We start from the raw sequence: 21,737 nt of genomic DNA on the forward strand, positions 1-21,737 counted from the left end.
GGGATACAATCACCCCTGTCACAAGAACGTACCGGGATACAAATACCCCTGTCACAAGAACGTATCGGGATACAATCACCCCTGTCACAAGAACGTATCGGGGTACAATCACCCGTATCACAAGAAAGTACCGGGATACGATCACCTCTGTCACAAGAAAGTACCGGGATACAATCACCCCTGTCACAAGAACGTACCGGGATACAAATACCCCTGTCACAAGAACGTATCGGGATACAATCACCCCTGTCACAAGAACGTATCGGGATACAATCACTCCTGTCACAAGAACGTACCGGGATACAATCACCCCTGTCACAAGAAGGTACCGGGATACCTAAAGCCCACCATCAAAGTTGGCTCCCACCAGAAAATGGCAGTCCTGTCCCCTATTCGCCCACTTGTGCTGCTCCAATCAACCCCTTCACGCCTCTATCTTGGACCCCTGGTGAGGACAGGACAAGCAATGCCTCTATTCTGACCATCAATGGTGATCCCAGGAGTTAGGCACTTGTCTAAAAAGTATCCCCTATCCTGAAGGTAGTTGACCGTTTTTGTAGACTGGAATACCCCTTTAAATTTTCAGTGAAATCCAATAGCAAAAATGTATCTTTACTGTTCCAAGTTGCATATATTTAAGTAAAATAAAGGATATTAATAAAATGTCCCCAAAGGAGAACGACCACTTTAAACTTCAGTCTCATTGCAAAAATTGGGAACCATCGAGAAGACTAATTTCTCTCCTTTACTGCCTGCTGCTCGGAGAGGTACAAGATGACACGGCAGCTTTATAGCTTTTTTCTTTAGTTGCCTGGAAACCAGCGGAATGGAGCTATAATAAAATGATATAAGGCGTCGTTGTCTTCTTATTGATGCCGAATGTAAGACAATGAGAAGTCTCAATAGTCGGAGAAAGTGGCCGGTAAGAAATGATGATACCATTTACGAGCGCTAAATCTCTGAGGATTCTGCACCGGAGCGTTGAGAGAAATGCCATTCTTCGGCTATAAAGGGTTATTTCCGTAATACAGAGTGGCTGTTTCAGCAGGACGGTCGTCTCGTCTACTCCAGGCAGGTCCTTAACGGACAAAGTTGAAATTTATTGCCGTGAAAACTTTAGAAGCTTCTCGAAGAAGAAACTATGAGATTCGACAATGGCGGCGGCGATCTCCTGAGATGCCACAAATTGAATAACGTTTACCTACGGCTCAATGTTTGACCGTCCGGATCCTGAAGAATGTTATGATGGTTGCCTAAATACGTTTCGACAAACATCCAGACTATTTTTGGTGACCTATGAGGATAAATATATCACGTCCTCCTTATTTAACACTGTTTTGAGAGAGTTGAGGCAGAGATCTTCACTTCATCTTCATAGGTGACTTCACCTGATGTTATTGAGGTTAACAAAAGATCTACAGACAACCGTAGACATTAGATTGGGCAAAAAGGGACTACAAGGTGTCTAACACATCTCTACGGAATATTAGATTGCGTGCTCGCAGGCTGGGGATAACTCTTGACTTCACTCTTTCCTTCAAGCTACATATCCAAGCCCTTTCCACCTCCTGCCGACTCCAACTGAAAACTTTTTTCTCGGATCCATACATTCCTTGACCAAGAATTGGCAAAAATATCAGTGCATGCCCTCATTATCTCCCGCATGGACTACTGCAACGTCCTGCTCTGTGACATCCCTTCTAACATTCTCGCACCATTCTAATCTATCCTAAACTCCGCTGCCCAATTAATCCACCTCTCCTCGCTATTCCTCGGCCTCTCTTCTTTGCCGATCTCTTCACTGGCTTCCCATTGCCCAAAGACTGTTTCAAAACTCTAACCATGGTATATAAAGCCAACCGAGACTTGTCTCCTCCATACATCTGTGACCTAATCTCCTGGTACTTACCTAGCACCTAACCTCCGATCTTCACAAGATCTCCTTCTCTACTCCCCTCTTATCAATTCTTACCACAATTGTATGCCCTCCCCTACTGTATCCTCACCCATCCCCCTCACCCCACTATACCACTGCCGACCAGCTCTGCCCTCACCTACTGTACCCTCACCAATCCCCCTCACGCCACTATACCACTGCACGACCAGCTCTACCCTCACCTACTGTATCCTCACCCATCCCCCTCACCCCACTATACCACTGCATGACCAGCTCTGCCCTCACTTACTGTACCTTCACCCATCCCCCTCCCCCACTATACCACTGCACGACCAGCTCTGCCCTCACCTACTGTACCCTCACCCATCCCCCTCGCCCCACTATACCACTGCACGACCAGCTCTGCCCTCACCTACTGTATCCTCACCCATCCCCTCACCCCACTATACCACTGCACGACCAGCTCTGCCCTCACCTACTGTACCCTCCCCCATCCCCCTCACCCCACTATACCACCGCACGACCAGCTCTGCCCTCACCTACTGTATCCTCACCCATCCCCCTCACCCCACTATATCACTGCACGACCAGCTCTGCCCTCACCTACTGTATCCTCACCCATCCCCCTCACCCCACTATACCACTGCACGACCAGCTCTACCCTCACCTACTGTATCCTCACCCATCCCCCTCACCCCACTATACCACTGCACCACCATCTCTGCCCTCACCTACTGTACCCTCACCCATCCCCCTCACCCCACTATACTACTGCACGACCAGCTCTGCCCTCACCTACTGTATCCTCACCCATCCCCCTCACCCCACTATACCACTGCACGACCAGCTCTGCCCTCACCTACTGTACCCTCACCCATCCCCCTCACTCCACTATACCACTGCACGACCAGCTCTGCCCTCACCTACTGTATCCTCACCCATCCCCCTCACCCCACTATACCACTGCACGACCAGCTCTGCCCTCACCTACTGTATCCTCACCCATCCCCCTCACCCCACTATACCACTGCACGACCAGCTCTGCCCTCACCTACTGTACCCTCACCCATCCCCCTCACCCCACTATACCACCGTACGACCAGCTCTGCCCTCACCTGCTGTATCCTCACCCATCCCCCTCACCCCACTATACCACTGCACGACCAGCTCTGCCCTCACCTACTGTATCCTCACCCATCCTCCTCACCCCACTATACCACTGCACGACCACCTCTGCCCTCACCTACTGTACCCTCACCCATCCCCCTCACCCCACTATACCGCTGCACGACCAGCTCTGCCCTCACCTACTGTATCCTCACCCATCCCCTCACCCCACTATACCACTGCACGACCAGCTCTGCCCTCACCTACTGTACCCTCACCCATCCCCCTCACCCCACTATACCACTGCACGACCAGCTCTGCCCTCACTTACTGTATCCTCACCCATCCTCCTCACCCCACTATACCACTGCATGACCAGCTCTGCCCTCACCTACTGTATCCTCACCCATCCCCCTCACCCCACTATACCACTGCACGACCAGCTCTGCCCTCACCTACTGTACCCTCACCCATCCCCCTCACCCCACTATACCACTACACGACCAGCTCTGCCCTCACCTACTGTATCCTCACCCATCCCTCTCACCCCACTATACCACTGCACGACCAGCTCTGCCCTCACCTACTGTATCCTCACCCATCCCCCTCACCCCACTATACCACTGCACGACCAGCTCTGCCCTCACCTACTGTATCCTCACCCATCCCCCTCACCCCACTATACCACTGCACGACCAGCTCTGCCCTCACCTACTGTACCCTCACCTATCTTTATCTGCTGAAACCCTTTTTTGTTTTTATCTTTTCTGGATCTTTTTGGACAATTTTATATTTTAGACACTGAAAAAAATTGAGTTGCAATTGTGTTTAGTGAAAAAAGTCAAATCACTGTTCTCATCTCAACCTGATACATTGTAGCCGATCGTATACAACAATAGTAACAACGTTCTTCACAACGAGTAGAAGATCGCAATGTGCGCACGTTGCGTAAATACATGCAGTTACGCTGCGCTTTGTAGCGCAGCGTAACTGCATGCGTCCTGCGTCCTCTGCACAGTCTATGGAGATTGTGCAGGGGCCGTGCGCACGTGGCGTTTAAGAGCGCAGCGCTTCGGCTACTGCCGAAGCGCTGCGCAAAAAGAAGTGACATGTCACTTCTTTCCTGCGCTTTGCCGGCAGCTCCTGCTCTGTCTATGGGAGGAGCTGCAGGCAGAGCGCATGGAATCGGCGCTCACTACGGACATTTCTGCAGCGATCTAAAGCGCACATGTGCTCTTCAGATCGCTGCAGAAATTTCTGCAGGGCTAGTACGCAACGTGCGCACATAGCCTACTGGAACTTCTCTGTATTCAGAACTTTTTGCCGCTGTTTCGTGGTGAAACTACAAATATGACCTGATTTTGCCATTTTTCAGCACAATCTGATTTTCCTAAAAACAAAATAATTGGTCTAGTTTGGAGAGATCGCTACTTACGTCGGTAAACTGGGTCTTCTGACTTGATACATGTTGCAGGAACCCCTCCTGCTCTTGGCCGGCCGCTTCCTCCGCTTCATATCTGCAATAAAACATACAATCGTGACTGATCACATGGAGGACGTGTGGATCGTAAGGTGATTTGCACGCATGTCGTCTTTCCATCAGATACAGACAAGCACAAGAGCAACTCGTGTCATCTGATTGATCATCTCTGTACACGGCGAGTTACAAGTCTGGCGAAACCAAAGATGGAACCTCTGATTTATTGCAGCTATTGGATCATGATGACATTTGATATAAACGTTTTCCAGATATTGGGTTGGTTTCCGACTTTTGCCCCAACCTCCTTTTCCAAAAAATCCCTCCAAATCCTCTTACCCCTCCTCCAGCGTCAGTCTGTCGGTGTTGAGGCTTTCGGACACGCTCCCGTTCAACATGTGAGATTCTTCGCCGTCCCCCAAGTTTTCCATTTCCATAATGGAGACTCAGCAACTTTATTAATTTACTGGTTACAACAATTGACAATTGAGGAAGAGATGGTATAGAGCAGCGATCCTACAGGAATGATAAGGAATCGTTGAGTATTACTATGCATCTATAAATATATATATTTTTTTAATTATATCTGCACAAAGAATACAAATTGTAACTACAAACAAGATCCTGTTGACGGATCTTTTCTATTGACACCTGACTTTAAAATGGACATATTAGGCATTCATTAGACTGTAGAGAAATTCAGTTTCAGTATTCTTGATGATGAAAGTTGTCTCAATTTTCTAGAACACAGGGACTTTTACTTCTATAGTTTACGACTTGTTTCCTCAGTTACCAACCACTTCTGCAGTCTGAGCTGTGGCTGGTTTCACAGGCAAGGAACGTGCACTTGCAAGCGCTTTGCCATAGGGCTTGCAAGTGCGCCTCTAACGTTGACCAAATCACCGGATCTGGCCAGTTTCATTGCCCAATGGTGTAGAAGCAGCAAAGGAGAAAGCACAGCTCAGACCTGGACCGTGACCATGCCATCATCAGGAGCACACTACCTCAAAACAAGCAGGAAATCAGGAGGCAGAGGAGCGGGTGTGCTCCTGAAGAAAGAAGGAAGCTGAGAGGCAGAGGAGCGGGTATGCTCCTGAAGGAATCCGGGAGGCAGAGAAGTCGGTGTGCTCCTGCAGGAAGCTGGGAGGCAGTGGAGAAGGTGTGCTCCTGCAGGAAGCTGAGAGGCAGAAGAGCGGGTGTGCTCCTGCAGGAAGCTGAGAGGCAGAAGAGCGGGTGTGCTCCTGAAGGAAGCAGGAAGCCAGGAGGCAGAGGAGTGGGTGTGCTCCTGAAGAAAGCAGGAAGCCGAGAGGCAGAGGAGCGGGTGTTTTCCTGAAGAAAGCAAGACGCTGTGAAGCAGAGGAGTTGGTGTGCTCCTGAAGAAAGCTGGGAGGTAGAGGAGTGGGTGTGCTCCTCAATAAAGCAGGAAGCCAGGAGGTAGAGGAGCGGGTGTGCTCCTGAAGAAAGCAGGAAGCCGAGAAGCAGAGGAGCGGGTGTGCTCCTGAAGAAAGCAAGAAGCTGGGAGGCAGAGGAGCCAGTGTTTTCCTGAAGAAAGCAGGAAGCCGAGAGGCAGAGGAGCCAGTGTTTTCCTGAAGAAAGCAAGACGCTGTGAAGAAGAGGAGTGGGTGTGCTCCTGAAGAAACCAGAAAGCTGGGAGGCAGAGGAGCGGGTGTGCTCCTGAATAAAGCAGGAAGCCGAGAGGCAGAGGACCGGGTGTTTTCCCGAAGAAAGCAAGACTCTGTGAAGCAGAGGAGCGGGTGTGCTCCTGAAGAAAGCAGAAAGCTGGGAGGTAGAGGAGCGGGTGTGCTCCTGAAGAAAGCAGGAAGCCAGGAAGCAGAGGAGCGGGTGTGCACCTGAAGAAAGCAGGAAGCCAGGAGGCAGAGGAGCGGGTGTGCTCCTGAAGAAAGCAAGAAGCCTGGGGGTAGAGGAGCGGGTGTGCTCCTGAAGAAAGCAGGAAGCCGGGAGGTAGAGGAGCGGGTGTGCACCTGAAGAAAGCAGGAAGCCTGGAGGTAGAGGAGCGGGTATGCTCCTGAAGAAAGCAAGAAGCCAGGAGGTAGAGGAGCGGGTGTGCTCCTGAAGAAAGCAGGAAGCCTGGAGGTAGAGGAGCGGGTGTGCACCTGAAGAAAGCAGGAAGCCAGGAGGCAGAGGAGCGGGTGTGCTCCTGAAGAAAGCAAGAAGCCTGGAGGTAGAGGAGCGGGTGTGCTCCTGAAGAAAGCAGGAAGCCGGGAGGTAGAGGAGCGGGTGTGCTCCTGAAGAAAGCAGGAAGCCGAGAAGCAGAGGAGCGGGTGTGCTCCTGAAGAAAGCAAGAAGCTGGGAGGCAGAGGAGCCAGTGTTTTCCTGAAGAAAGCAGGAAGCCGAGAGGCAGAGGAGCCAGTGTTTTCCTGAAGAAAGCAAGACGCTGTGAAGAAGAGGAGTGGGTGTGCTCCTGAAGAAACCAGAAAGCTGGGAGGCAGAGGAGCGGGTGTGCTCCTGAATAAAGCAGGAAGCCGAGAGGCAGAGGACCGGGTGTTTTCCCGAAGAAAGCAAGACTCTGTGAAGCAGAGGAGCGGGTGTGCTCCTGAAGAAAGCAGAAAGCTGGGAGGTAGAGGAGCGGGTGTGCTCCTGAAGAAAGCAGGAAGCCAGGAAGCAGAGGAGCGGGTGTGCACCTGAAGAAAGCAGGAAGCCAGGAGGCAGAGGAGCGGGTGTGCTCCTGAAGAAAGCAAGAAGCCTGGAGGTAGAGGAGCGGGTGTGCTCCTGAAGAAAGCAGGAAGCCGGGAGGTAGAGGAGCGGGTGTGCACCTGAAGAAAGCAGGAAGCCTGGAGGTAGAGGAGCGGGTATGCTCCTGAAGAAAGCAAGAAGCCAGGAGGTAGAGGAGCGGGTGTGCTCCTGAAGAAAGCAGGAAGCCTGGAGGTAGAGGAGCGGGTGTGCACCTGAAGAAAGCAGGAAGCCAGGAGGCAGAGGAGCGGGTGTGCTCCTGAAGAAAGCAAGAAGCCTGGAGGTAGAGGAGCGGGTGTGCTCCTGAAGAAAGCAGGAAGCCGGGAGGTAGAGGAGCGGGTGTGCACCTGAAGAAAGCAGGAAGCCTGGAGGTAGAGGAGCGGGTATGCTTCTGAAGAAAGCAAGAAGCCAGGAGGTAGAGGAGCGGGTGTGCTCCTGAAGAAAGCAGGAAGCCGGGAGGTAGAGGAGCGGGTGTGCACCTGAAGAAAGCAGGAAGCCAGGAGGCAGAGGAGCGGGTGTGCTCCTGAAGAAAGCAAGAAGCCAGGAGGTAGAGGAGCGGGTGTGCTCCTGAAGAAAGCAGGAAGCCTGGAGGTAGAGGAGCGGGTATGCTCCTGAAGAAAGCAAGATGCTGTGAAGAAGAGGAGCGGGTGTGCTCCTGAAGAAAGAAGATGAGAAATAACCCTTTTATCTAGTCAATAAGCCCAGATTCATTAATCCGCTTCCGACTGTACATTTTAGTGCAAAAAATGTACACATTTTCACGTTCTAAAAAAATATATAGTGGCCAATTTCTTTTCCATAACTTTATTCATACTTAACTAGAAAATGACACTAGTCTGCAAAAAAAAAAATATAATGCAAGGAGCGTTGTATATTTATATAAGGCACAAAAATCCTTGCGAGGCGTATACCGTTATTAAAGTAGGAGTAATTCCCTCCAGTGTAATCCTTTTTCTTGTGGAGTGACGGGTGACATGCCGGCGAGGCTCCAGTGAGGGCTGTTCCCCTCCATGTTCTTCTTTGCAGCGCTGCGCAGGCGTCGGGGGGACGGAGTTACTGTATACAGTTACACTTCTAAAAATAAACCCTTCCATCCATGCGGGGTCTTTTTTAACCAGAAGTTAAACAACACGAGGCCAAAAACAGATTCGCTTCCCTGCACTGCAGCCCTACGTGTGCTGCACATTATGTATTCCACACAGAGCATTTCCCACTAAAGCAGGGGTGGACACATTTCCCGGAGGCCCAAATGAGACACCCGTGACTGTTGTGGCTGAAGAAATAGGCTGCATTTATTTCTGCTTAATAGTAACACGTTAATTTTTTTTTAATGTAATTGTATCACTTAATAATGAGCAAAGCTATGCTGACACCCCATTATATACTATATGGACTCATACACAGCCCCAATATATACAGTATATGCCCCACATATCCCCTAATATACAGTATGAGCTCCCATACAGTCCCCCTATATACAGTTTGAGACTCCACACAGTCCTCCTATATGCAGTATCAGCCCCCGCATAATCCCCCTATATACAGCATGACCCCCTCACATATAGACCACTACATGCAGTATGAGGCCCTACATAGCCCCTTATATACAGTGTGAGACCCTATATACAGCATGAACCCCTACATATAGTTTGAGCCCCACATAACCCCTATATATATAGCTCTCACATTGCCTATTTTATATATATATATATATATATATATATATATATATATATATATATATATATATATAAAAATAGTTCCCACCCCATAATGCCTCCCCATATTCACTATGGGCCCTCACATAGCTGTTTTTATATATAGTTTGAGCCCTCACACAGCCCTCCTGTATACAGTATGAGCTCCCATACAGTCCTCTATATACAGTTTCAGACCCCACAGAGCTCTATATATACAGTATAAGCCCCCACATAGCTCACTGTATACAGCATGAGCCCATACATAGCCCCTATATACAGTGTGAGACCCTATATATAGCATGAGCCCCCACAAAATTCCCTATATACAGCAGGAGCCCTTATAGCCCATTATAACCTGCATTAGCCCCTACATAGCCCCCTATATAAAGTGTGAGATCCTACATACAGCATGAGCCCTCATGTTTCCTATTATATACAGCATGGGCCCCTACATAGCTCCTATATACAGCATGAACCATCACATAGCTACGGTAATATGAAAAAGTTTGGGCACCCCTATTAATGTTAACCTTTTTTCTTTATAACAATTTGGGTTTTTGCTATTTCAGTTTCATATATGTAATAACTGATGGACTGAGTAATATTTCTGGATTGAAATGAGGTTTATTGCACTAACAGAAAATGTGCAATCCTCATTTAAACAAAATTTGACAGGTGCATAAGTATGGGCACCTCAACATAAAAGTGACATTAATATTTTGTAGATCCTCCTTTTGCAGAAATCACAGCCTCTAGTCGCTTCCTGTAGCTTTTAATGAGTTCCTGGATCCTGGATGAAGGTAGATTTGACCATTCCTGGTTACAAAACAATTCCAGTTCAGGTAAGTTTGATGGTCGCCGAGCATGGTCAGCCGCTTCACATCATCCCACAGATGTTCAATGATATTCAGGTCTGGGGACTGGGATGGCCATTCCAGAACATTGTAATTGTTCCTCTGCATGAATGCCTGAGTAGATTTGGAGCGGTGTTTTGGATCATTGTCTTGCTGAAATATCCATCCCCTGCGTAACTTCAACTTCGTCACTGATTGTTGCACATTATTGTCAAGAATCTGCTGATACTGAGCTGAATCCATGCGACCCTCAACTCAAGATTCCCGGTGCCGGCATTGGCCACACAGCCCCAAAGCATGATGGAACCTCCACCAAATTTTACTGTGGGTAGTAAGTGCTTTTCTTGGAATGACGTGTTTTTTGCCTCCATGCATAACACCTTTTTATATGACCAAACAACTCAATCTTTGTTTCATCAGTCCACAGGACCTTCTTCCAAAATGTAACTGGCTTGTCCAAATGTGCTTTTGCATCCCTCAGGCGACTCTGTTTGTGGCGTGCTTGCAGAAATGGCTTCTTTCGCATCACTCTCCCATACAGCTTCTCCTTGTGCAACGTGCGCTGTATTGTTGACCGATGCACAGTGACACCATCTGCAGCAAGATGATGCTGCAGGTCTTTGGAGGTGGTCTGTGGATTGTCCTTGACTGTTCTCACCATTCTTCTTCTCTGCCTTTCTGATATTTTTCTTGGCCTGCCACTTCTGGGCATAACAAGAACTGTACCTGTGTTCTTCCATTTCCTTACTATGTTCCTCACAGTGGAAACTGACAGTTTAAATCTCTGAGACAACTTTTTGTACCTTCCCCTGAACAACTATGCTGAATAATCTTTGTTTTCAGATCATTTGAGAGTTGTTTTGAGGAGCCCATGATGCCACTCTTCATAGGAGATTCAAATAGGAGAACTACTTGCAAGTGGCCATCTTAAATACCTTTTCTCATGATTGGATACACCTGCCTATGAAGCTCAAAGCTCAATGAGGTTACAAAACCAATTTAGTGCTTTAGTAAGTCAGTAAAAAGTAGTTAGGAGTGTTCAAATCAAGAAATTGATAAGGGTGCCCATACCTTTGCACTGGTCAAATTTTGTTTAAATGCGGATTGCACATTTTCTGTTAGTGCAATAAACCTCATTTCAATCCAGAAATATTACTCAGTCCATCAGTTATTAGATATATGAAGCTGAAATAGCAAAAACCCAAATTGTTATAAAGAAAAAGGTTAACATTAATAGGGGTGCCCAAACGTTTTCATATGAGTGTAATTATATACAGCAGAAGTCCCTACATAGCTTCCTATATCAGTGTGAGTCCCTATATACACCAAAAGCCCCCACATAATCCCCCTATATACAGCATGAGCTCTCACATAGTCCATTATATACAGCATGAACCCCTACATAGCCCCCTATATACAGCATGAGCCCTCACATTGCCCATTATGTACAGCATAAGCCCCTACATACATTGTGAGCCCCACATAGCCCCTATATACAGTGTGAGACATATATACAGCATGAGCCGTCACATAACTGCTTTATATTCAGTCTGAGCTCCCACATAGTCTTCCTATATACAGACTTACATGCCCTATATTAAAAACCCCACATACTCCCCTCGCTCCCGTTCTCCCCCTCTCTGCTCCGGTCTCCAGTGCACTGACTCTCCGTATAGCAGACGTCATTGTATCTACTGTCTCAGTCGCAAACGCTGATTGGTGGAAGAAGGAGCCGGCGTCTCCGTCCTCCACCAGTGTATTCACCACTAGCTGTATCCTAAGGATGTAGATAGCGGTAATATCAGGACATTGGCGCTTGCTTCTTGCTTTTCTAATAATTTTTCCATTTTCCTGCACATAAAAATAGATATAAAAACTAACAACTCGCTGAATAGCATCGGGTAGAATAGAGGAGGCTGAGATCAGGAGCATTTATCATTTTCATGAGTTAATATTGTATTTTAATGTGAGAAGCGTTTTATCTGCTGTCAGGACTCTTCGAGAAAGCCTGGGAGTCCGGCTGCATCTCCGCCCACAATGCAATGATTGACAGCTGCCAAATGACAGAAAATGATATATCTGCGAGTTCAGCGTCTCTTCCCCCATCGTATGCTGCCGATAAACACCTGAGAGATCCACTTTAATGGAGCGGTCACAGGATTCAGTAATCCTGCATTACTAGAAGCCCTCTATCTCTACATAGGACCACTTTATGCTTATGTCATGGATGAGGAGTCCTTTAACCCTAAATAGAACCACTTTGCTTAAGGTAAGGCTGAGGACCCCTTTAACTGTACATCAACCTCCTGTATGTTTACTGCACGTCTGAGGACCCCTTTAACTGTACATCAACCTCCTGTATGTTTACTGCACGTCTGAGGGCCCCTTTAACTCTTCATAGAACCACTTTACGTTTACGACATGGCTGAGAAACCCTTTAACTCTTCATAGGATCCCTCTATGCTTATGATGCAGCGGAAGACTCCTTTAACTCTACATTGGACCACTTTATGCTTACCCCACAGGAGCCCTTTAACTGTACATAGGACCATGCTATGCTTACGGCACGGCTGAGCAGCCCTTTATCTCTACATAGGACCACTTGATGCTTACCCCACAGCTGAGGACCCCTTTATCTCTAAATAGGACCACTTTATGCTTCTGGCACAGCTGTGGACCCCTTTATCTCTACATATGACCACTTTATGCTTATGGCACAACTGAGGACCCCTTTATCTCTACATAGGACCATTTTATGCTTACAGCACAGCTAAGGACCCCTTTATCTCTACATAGGACTACTTTATGCTTACGGTGCGGCTGAGGACCCCTTTAACTCTACATAGGATTACTTTATGCTTATAGAGTGCAGCTGAGAACCCCTTTATCTCTACATAGAACCACTTTATGTTTACGATACGGCTGTGGACCCCTTTAACTCTACGTAGGATCCCTCCTATGCTTATGGCACAGCGAAAGAGACCACTTGATGCTTACGGCACAGCTGAGGACCCCTTTATCTCTACATAGGACCACTTTATGCTTATGGCACGGCTGAGGACCTCTTTAATTTTATATAGGACCTCTTTTATTACGGCACGGCAGAGGACCCCTTTAACTCTACATATGATCACTTTATGCTTACAGGGTGGCTGAGAACCCTTTAACTCTACATAGGACCACTTAAAGGATGGCTGAGGACCCCTTTATCTCTAGATAGGACTACTTTATGCTTATGGCACGGCTAAGGACCCCTTTATCTCTACATTGGACCACTTTATGCTTACGGGACAGCTGAGGACCCCTTAGCAGCGGGCTTTGGCTGCAATGTCCGGCCATCATCCCTCCGCAGCAGGTGATTAATCCCTCAGATACTGCGGTCAGTGCACAGACACGCTCGGCTTGTGTTAAATGTTTCCGCAAAGTTAAAGGAGTCTCCCGCTACAGACACTGCTGGATTAATGCGGCTCTGACTTCAGTGATAAACGGATATTGCTGCAATTCCCCCTTCATTATCCTTGTTAATCATCGGATCTCACATTTGCGCACCTTGCCCTATATTAGCATTTCTAGGTTAGCTGTCTAGTAAATATGCTTTTGTTCTCTGCTATCAGCCGTTTAAGGAGAAGCCGATAAGTGTTCTTCGTAATTCTCAGAAATCATCTGCCCCCAAGACGGCTGCCGTATGTCACCTATCTCCTTATATACGGGACGGATGTTATACACTTGAGATTTTAGGTATAAGACCGATATTCCAAAAGCAGAAAGCAAAATCTTCCATGGCCATAAATGTTTACATGAGGTATAAGCGGAGGCGTGGGGCGTCTTCTGGACAGAGGGAGGGACGAGACGCCTCGTGTCTTTTATTAGCCGTTCCCGAGATGCCAGTGACCAGCAATTACCCTGCGGTTTCAATGGAGGCCTTTATAAAACCGCGCGGCTGCATCTGCGAATATAGACGCTCTTGTGCATTCATGGAAAGTCCTTGACTCGTCCTCGACTCGTCCTCGACTCGTCCTCTTCTCTCCAAAACGTTTGATTCCGCCATCCCTTATAGAAATGATGCTGTCGTCCGACCTTCCTCAGTCTCAAAGCCACTTATAGGGTTTTTACAAAGTTACCCTTTATCTATAGAGTCGAGGGGTGCGGGTGGGACCCCCAACGGTCCCCAGAATGACGCTCTGCAGATTTCACGCACAGCACCATTTTTTTTTTTCTTTTTTTACAATGTGAATATAGAAAACGTGATTTTTGATATTATGTCTTTCGTATCCATTTTTTTTTTATTTATTTGGCGTTTCCCATTAAATAACCTGTTGGGTGAATTCTTCATATTATGTAATGATAGCAGAGCATTTATTACCTGTGGTGTGTGGCCGGATGATGATGGGCTGAGGGTTTGTTACAGTGTTCTACAGCAGACGGTGAATCTTTCCATCCTACCCTGCAAGATACAAAATATACAGTCAGCACATGGTGTTCACTTGTGAAATCCCCCACACTAACCATGAATGTCACACGCATACGACACTGAGCAGCAGTGTAGCGCCATGATATACTAGGGTGCAGGCCGCTCTGTATCCCGGGTATTAGGGTACAGGCCGCTTTGTATCCTGGGTATTAGGATGCAGGCTGTTCTGTATCCCGGGTATTAGGGTGCAGGCCGCTTTGTATCCTGGGTATTAGGATGCAGGCTATTCTGTATCCCGGGTATTAGGATGCAGGCTATTCTGTATCCCGGGTATTAGGATGCAGGCTATTCTGTATCCCGGGTATTAGGATGCAGGCTATTCTGTATCCCGGGTATTAGGGTGCAGGCTGTTCTGTATCCCGGGTATTAGGGTGCAGGCCGCTTTGTATCCTGGGTATTAGGATGCAGGCTATTCTGTATCCTGGGTATTTGGGTGCAGGCCGCTTTGTATCCTGGGTATTAGGATGCAGGCCGCTCTGTATCCCGGGTATTAGAGTGCAGGCTGCTTTGTATCCTGGGTATTAGGATGCAGGCTGCTTTGTATCCTGGGTATTAGGATGCAGGCTGCTTTGTATCCTGGGTATTAGGATGCAGGCTGTTCTGTATCCTGGGTATTAGGATGCAGGCTGTTCTGTATCCTGGGTATTAGGATGCAGGCCGCTCTGTATCCCGGGTATTAGGATGCAGGCTGTTCTGTATCCTGGGTATTAGGATGCAGGCTGTTCTGTATCCCGGGTATTAGGGTGCAGGCTGTTCTGTATCCCGGGTATTAGGGTGCAGGCTGCTTTGTATCCTGGGTATTAGGATGCAGGCTGTTCTGTATCCTGGGTATTAGGATGCAGGCCGCTCTGTATCCCGGGTATTAGGATGCAGGCCGCTCTGTATCCCGGGTATTAGGATTCACGCTGTTCGGTATCCTGGGTATTAGGATGCAGGCTGTTCTGTATCCCGGGTATTAGGATGCAGGCTGTTCTGTATCCCGGGTATTAGGATGCAGGCCGCTCTGTGGGTATTAGGGTATAGGCCACTCTGTATCCTGGGTATTAGGGCAAAGGCCATTCTGTATTCCAAGCATTGGGGCGCGGGGCGCTCTGTATCCCGAGCATTGAGGCGCAGGCCGCTCTGTATCCCGGGCATTGGGGCGCGGGCCACTCTGTATCCCAAGCACTGGGGCGCTCTGTATCCCGAGCATTGGGGTGCGGGCCGCTCTGTATCCCAAGCATTGGGGGACGGGGCGCTCTGTATCCCAAGCATTGGGGCGCTCTGTATCCCGGGCATTGGGGCGTGGGGCGCTCTGTATCCCAAGCATTGGGGCACTCTGTATCCCGAGCATTGGGGCGCGGGCCGCTCTGTATCCCAAGCATTGGGGGGCGGGGCGCTCTGTATCCCAAGCATTGGGGCACTCTGTATCCCGAGCATTGGGGCACGGGCCGCTCTGTATCCCGAGTATTGGGGCACGGGGCGCTCTGTATCCCGAGCATTGAGGCGCAGGCCACTCTGTATCTTTGGCATTGGGGCACGGGCTGCTCTGTATCCAGAGTATTGGGGCGCGGGGTGCTCTGTATTCCGAGCATTGAGGCGCGGGCCGCTCTGTATCTTTGGTATTGGGACGTGGGATGCTTTGTATCCTGGGTATTAGGGTGCAGGCCGCTCTGCATCCCGGGTATTGGGCGTATGGGCCTGCTCCGTATCCCGAGTATTGGGGTGCAGGCCGCTCTGTATCCCGGGTATTGGGCGTGCGGGCCTGCTCCGTATCCCGAGTATTGGGGTGCAGGCCGCTCTGTATCCCGGGTATTGGGCGTGCGGGCCTGCTCCGTATCCCGAGTATTGGGGTGCAGGCCGCTCTGTATCCTGGGCAGGTGCAGATCTCATTTATTTACTGCATGTTTTCCAAGGGTAAAAAAACCCTTGCACTTTATAGAGCCTGCAATGTGAAGAAGACTTCTGAAATCTCATGCACGCGCTGCTTTTTTTTTTGCATTTGACCCTTCAAAGCATGTTTCCAAATTTTAAAGGGAATCTGTCACGAGGTCTATAACACCTAATCTGACAGCAGCATAACGTAGGGGCAGAGACCCTGACTCCAGCGATGTGTCACTTACTGAGCTGTTTATGTATTTTTTATTTGCATCTTTTTATTAACATTTTACAAATTTTAATACAAGGAATAAGGGAGGAATTAGGGAAAGGGAGAGTTAAGTGTATTTTTGATAAAATCAGTGATTAATCAGCAGGAGATTATCATTACAGGACTACTTGGCATGCTGCAGATAGTCCAGCATATTCATCAGCTATATAACTTCTAGATCTGCAGCAGAGAAAACAGCTCAGTAAGTGACACATCGCTGGAATCAGGGTCTCTGCTCTCAGATGGGGGGGGGGGCAAAAACCTGGTGACGAGGGGGGTTTGCGTCAATCAGTTGGGGGGGATTACTATCTATATGAATAATGGGGAACAACGGCAGAACCTGAAAGGTGTAATGCTTCATTTGTCCTGTGGTGGCGCTGCAGTTGATCGATGAAGATCCCAGATCCTTTATTCTCCAGAGTTCCTTCTAAGAAGGCCCTTATCAGTAGTGGAGACCCCCGTATATCACACCTGTAGTGGAGACCCCTGTATATTACACCTGTAGTGGAGACCCCCGTATATCACACCTGTAGTGGAGACCCCCGTATATCACACCTGTAGTGGAGACCCCCGTATATTACACCTGTAGTGGAGACCCCTGTATATTACACCTGTAGTGGAGACCCCCGTATATCACACCTGTAGTGGAGATGCCTGTATATCACACCTGTAGTGGAGACCCCTGTATATCACACCTGTAGTGGAGACCCCCTGATATCACACCTGTAGTGGAGACCCCTGTATATTACACCTGTAGTGGAGACCCCCGTATATCACACCTGTAGTGGAGACCCCCTTATATCACACCTGTAGTGGAGACCCCCGTTTATCACACCTGTAGCGGAGACCCCCGTATATCACACCTGTAGTGGAGACCCCCGTATATCACACCTGTAGTGGAGACCCCCGTATATCACACCTGTAGTGGAGACCCCCGTATATCACACCTGTAGTGGAGACCCCCTTATATCACACCTGTAGTGGAGACCCCCGTATATCACACCTGTAGTGGAGACCCCCGTATATCACACCTGTAGTGGAGACCCCCGTATATCACACCTGTAGTGGAGACCCCCGTATATCACACCTGTAGTGGAGACCCCCTTATATCACACCTGTAGTTGAGACCCCCGTATATCACACCTGTAGTGGAGACCCCCTTATATCACACCTGTAGTGGAGACCCCCGTATATCACACCTGTAGTGGAGACCCCCGTATATCACACCTGTAGTGGAGACCCCCTTATATCACACCTGTAGTGGAGACCCCCTGATATCACACCTGTAGTGGAGACCCCCGTATATCACACCTGTAGTGGAGACCCCCGTATATCACACCTGTAGTGGAGACCCCCTTATATCACACCTGTAGTGGAGACCCCCTTATATCACACCTGTAGTGGAGACCCCCGTATATCACACCTGTAGTGGAGACCCCCGTATATCACACCTGTAGTTGAGACCCCCTGATATCACACCTGTAGTGGAGACCCCTGTATATCACACCTGTAGTGGAGACCCCCGTTTATCACACCTGTAGTGGAGACCCCCGTTTATCACACCTGTAGTGGAGACCCCCTGATATCACACCTGTAGTGGAGACCCCCGTTTATCACACCTGTAGTTGAGACCCCCTGATATCACACCTGTAGTTGAGACCCCCTGATATCACACCTGTAGTGGAGACCCCTGTATATCACACCTGTAGTGGAGACCCCCGTTTATCACACCTGTAGTGGAGACCCCCGTATATCACACCTGTAGTTGAGATCCCCGTATATCACACCTGTAGTGGAGACCCCCGTATATCACACCTGTAGTGGAGACCCCCGTATATCACACCTGTAGTTGAGACCCCCTGATATCACACCTGTAGTGGAGACCCCCGTTTATCACACCTGTAGTGGAGACCCCCGTATATCACACCTGTAGTGGAGACCCCCGTATATCACACCTGTAGTGGAGACCCCTGTATATCACACCTGTAGTGGAGACCCCCGTATATCACACCTGTAGTTGAGATCCCCTGATATCACACCTGTAGTGGAGACCCCCGTTTATCACACCTGTAGTGGAGACCCCCGTATATCACACCTGTAGTGGAGACTCCTGTATATCACACCTGTAGTGGAGACCCCTGTATATCACACCTGTAGTGGAGACCCCCGTTTATCACACCTGTAGTGGAGACCCCCGTATATCACACCTGTAGTTGAGATCCCCGTATATCACACCTGTAGTGGAGACCCCCGTATATCACACCTGTAGTGGAGACCCCCGTATATCACACCTGTAGTGGAGACCCCCGTATATCACACCTGTAGTGGAGACCCCCGTATATCACACCTGTAGTGGAGACCCCCGTATATCACACCTGTAGTGGAGACCCCTGTATATCACACCTGTAGTGGAGACCCCCGTATATTACACCTGTAGTGGAGACCCCCTTATATCACACCTGTAGTGGAGACCCCCTTATATCACACCTGTAGTGGAGACCCCCGTATATCACACCTGTAGTGGAGACCCCCGTATATCACACCTGTAGTGGAGACCCCCGTATATCACACCTGTAGTGGAGACCCCCGTATATCACACCTGTAGTGGAGACCCCTGTATATCACACCTGTAGTGGAGACCCCCGTATATTACACCTGTAGTGGAGACCCCTGTATATCACACCTGTAGTGGAGACCCCCGTTTATCACACCTGTAGTGGAGACCCCCTGATATCACACCTGTAGTGGAGACCCCCGTTTATCACACCTGTAGTGGAGACCCCCGTTTATCACACCTGTAGTGGAGACCCCTGTTTATCACACCTGTAGTGGAGACCCCCGTATATTACACCTGTAGTGGAGACCCCCGTATATTACACCTGTAGTGGAGACCCCCGTATATTACACCTGTAGTGGAGACCCCCGTTTATCACACCTGTAGTGGAGACCCCCGTTTATCACACCTGTAGTGGAGACCCCTGTTTATCACACCTGTAGTGGAGACCCCCGTATATTACACCTGTACGTTCCCGTCCTGGATGATGCAGAACATCGTGACTTTAGTCCAATAAATACAACACAACTGTGCACTTTTATCTGCTACGTGGCAACATATCCCCATCCCGTACGTGTGCACCTTTCCACTGATTGTACAGCGCCGCGCCATATGTTGGCAACATATACACAGCCTCTATCATTCTTGACCATTTAACTCCCAGGTCCTTAATTAAAAAAAAAACAAACAATCAATAAACTTCAGAAAGTTTCTAAAAGTTTCCAGCAGAAGGAAGATGAAACGTTTAGTTGCAGAGGACACAATGTAGCGAATGTTTGCTATTCGCAGCCTTAGGTCCTTTGTTCCCTAATTGTAGGGACGACGCAGCCTTATCCTTCACGCTCCGTAACGCCGAGATACAAAAGCGGAAGGCTCGCGCCGTTTCTTCTCCCATTTCCTTATTTTTCTTTTGTGGCCACGTTTTTCACGACCAAAGAAAAACCTCGGCCGTAGATGAAATAGTTAAAACGAGGAGTGGGGGGGAAGCCTTTCTACCCAAAACTGAACCTAACGACTCTTTTTTTTTTTTTTTTTTTTTTTTTGCACTTTGCCAGGTCCCGCGGAACCGATTGTGCAGAACTGGACGCGTCCGCTGTGGATTTACATAGGACTGACTGCACAAAGGAGTAGTGAATGGGGTGGAAGGTCAGTAAAGGTAAGAAATGTTTCCTCCCGGACACGTGTCCTCCTTTCTCCACCATGAATTGCATATGGGGCCCGTATTGTTTTTTTTTTTACCCGCCAGGAATGCATATTACAGTAGGGACCCCCAGTTCCCCTGTAGAGCCCCCCCACCATGACTAATGGGAGGGGCCCTTGCACTTGAAGATGGATCATATGTCATCTGATGCAAGAGGAGCATGGGATTGCATCAAGGCTGCGCTGCAAGTGCTGGATTCTGGGCTCAGTCCCCCTGCTCCGCCTCAGTCACACCCCACCGCAACCCAGCACTCACCCAACACATCTCAGGGAAGGGGTGCTCCACTCTTGGGGGGTTTATACGTGCAGCTGGAATTCACTGGACGGCGGAGCAATGCTGTCACCCTGTACACACACATACACAGGCAGAAGGGCCCACCCTGGCCAGCCCCAATCCAGTGACACCTCCAAGCCCGCCCCTCGCTGCCTATAAGGTCTCCTCCGAGCCATGCAGTGCTCCCTGTACGGTGGGTGGTGGCCCCCCGAGAAGAGAGGCCGCACTGTTCTCCTTTAAGAACTCCTCACACAGCGTCCACTCACAACCAGTATCCCTGGAACTATAAAGACATCCACTCATAGCCTTAAAGGGGAAAAAAAAGTCTTAAAGGAGCCGCCACTTAGCCTTAATGTATTACTACAAAGCTCAGCGACTGTGGAACTACAAGTCTCAGCGAGGCTTTTATAATGCCCTGTGCACCTGGATGCAAAACGCTGTGAAAATTAAACAGCGTAAAACCCATAAAGGCAAAAAGTCAAAAATCATTGCACCCAATATTCCCGACACGCGGATTTTCTCCACTAATATCTTGCATTACCCCAGTGATCCTGCTGCCGCTTCACAGCGGATTTCCACCATCATTTAAAGGGAACCGGTCACCAGATTTGGCGACTACGAGCTGCGGCCACCACCAGTGGGGTCTTATATAGAGGTCTCCAGAATACTGTGTATAAGAGCCCAGGCCGCTGTGTAGAATGTAAAAAACACATTTATAATACTCACCTAGGGGGCGGTACGGTCTGATGGGTGTCGCTGCTCTCCGGTCCGATGGGTGTTGCTGCTCTCCGGTCCGAAGGGTGTCGCTATTGTCTGGTCCGATAAGTGTCACTACTCTCCGGTCCAATGGATGCTACTGCTCTCCGGTCCGATGGGTGCTGCTGCTCTCCGGTCCGATGGGTGTTGCTGCTCTCCGGTCCGAAGGGTGTCGCTATTGTCTGGTCCGATAAGTGTCACTACTCTCCGGTCCAATGGATGCTACTGCTCTCCGGTCCGATGGGTGTTGCTGCTCTCCGGTCCGATGGGTGTCACTGGTCTCCGGTCCGATGGGTGTCGCTGCTCTCCGGTCCGATGGGTGTCACTGCGACACCCATTGGACCAGAGAGTAGCGACACCCATTGGACCAGAGAGTAGCGACACCCATTGGACCAGAGAGTAGTGACACCCATGGAACCAGAGAGCAGCGGCACCCATCGGACCGGAGAGCAGCGGCACCCATCGGACCGGAGAGCAACGGTATCCACCGGACCGGAGAGCAGTGACACCGATCGGACCGGAGAGCAACAGCATCCACCGGACCGGAGAGCAGTGACACCGATCGGACAGGACCGCCCCTTTGGTAACTAGTATAAATGTCACCTTTACGCTCTGCACAGCGGCCTGG

The 21,737-nt window shown here is 49.2% G+C and overlaps 1 protein-coding gene across 3 annotated transcripts in view; it reads right to left on the reverse strand.

Annotated features, from left to right (window-relative positions):
• SLC38A5 (solute carrier family 38 member 5) overlaps positions 1–21,737 on the reverse strand; it is a 52,323-nt gene that overhangs the window by 12,337 nt on the left and 18,249 nt on the right. The window contains exons 1-4 of one of the 3 annotated variants that reach the window (XM_075324568.1): positions 20,336–20,465; positions 14,090–14,165; positions 4,821–4,997; positions 4,440–4,521 (exon numbers count right to left, since the gene is read on the reverse strand). In XM_075324568.1, coding sequence (XP_075180683.1) covers positions 4,440–4,521; positions 4,821–4,918 — 180 coding nt within the window. In that variant the 5' untranslated portion in view covers positions 4,919–4,997; positions 14,090–14,165; positions 20,336–20,465. Of the gene's footprint in view, positions 1–4,439; positions 4,522–4,820; positions 4,998–14,089; positions 14,171–20,335; positions 20,466–21,737 lie in introns of those variants that run through there. The other 2 variants (XM_075324565.1, XM_075324566.1) reach the window with 2 other exon arrangements.

This window comes from Anomaloglossus baeobatrachus, chromosome 9, assembly GCF_048569485.1.
Source record: "Anomaloglossus baeobatrachus isolate aAnoBae1 chromosome 9, aAnoBae1.hap1, whole genome shotgun sequence".
In the NCBI taxonomy this organism is placed as follows: Eukaryota; Metazoa; Chordata; class Amphibia; order Anura; family Aromobatidae; genus Anomaloglossus; species Anomaloglossus baeobatrachus.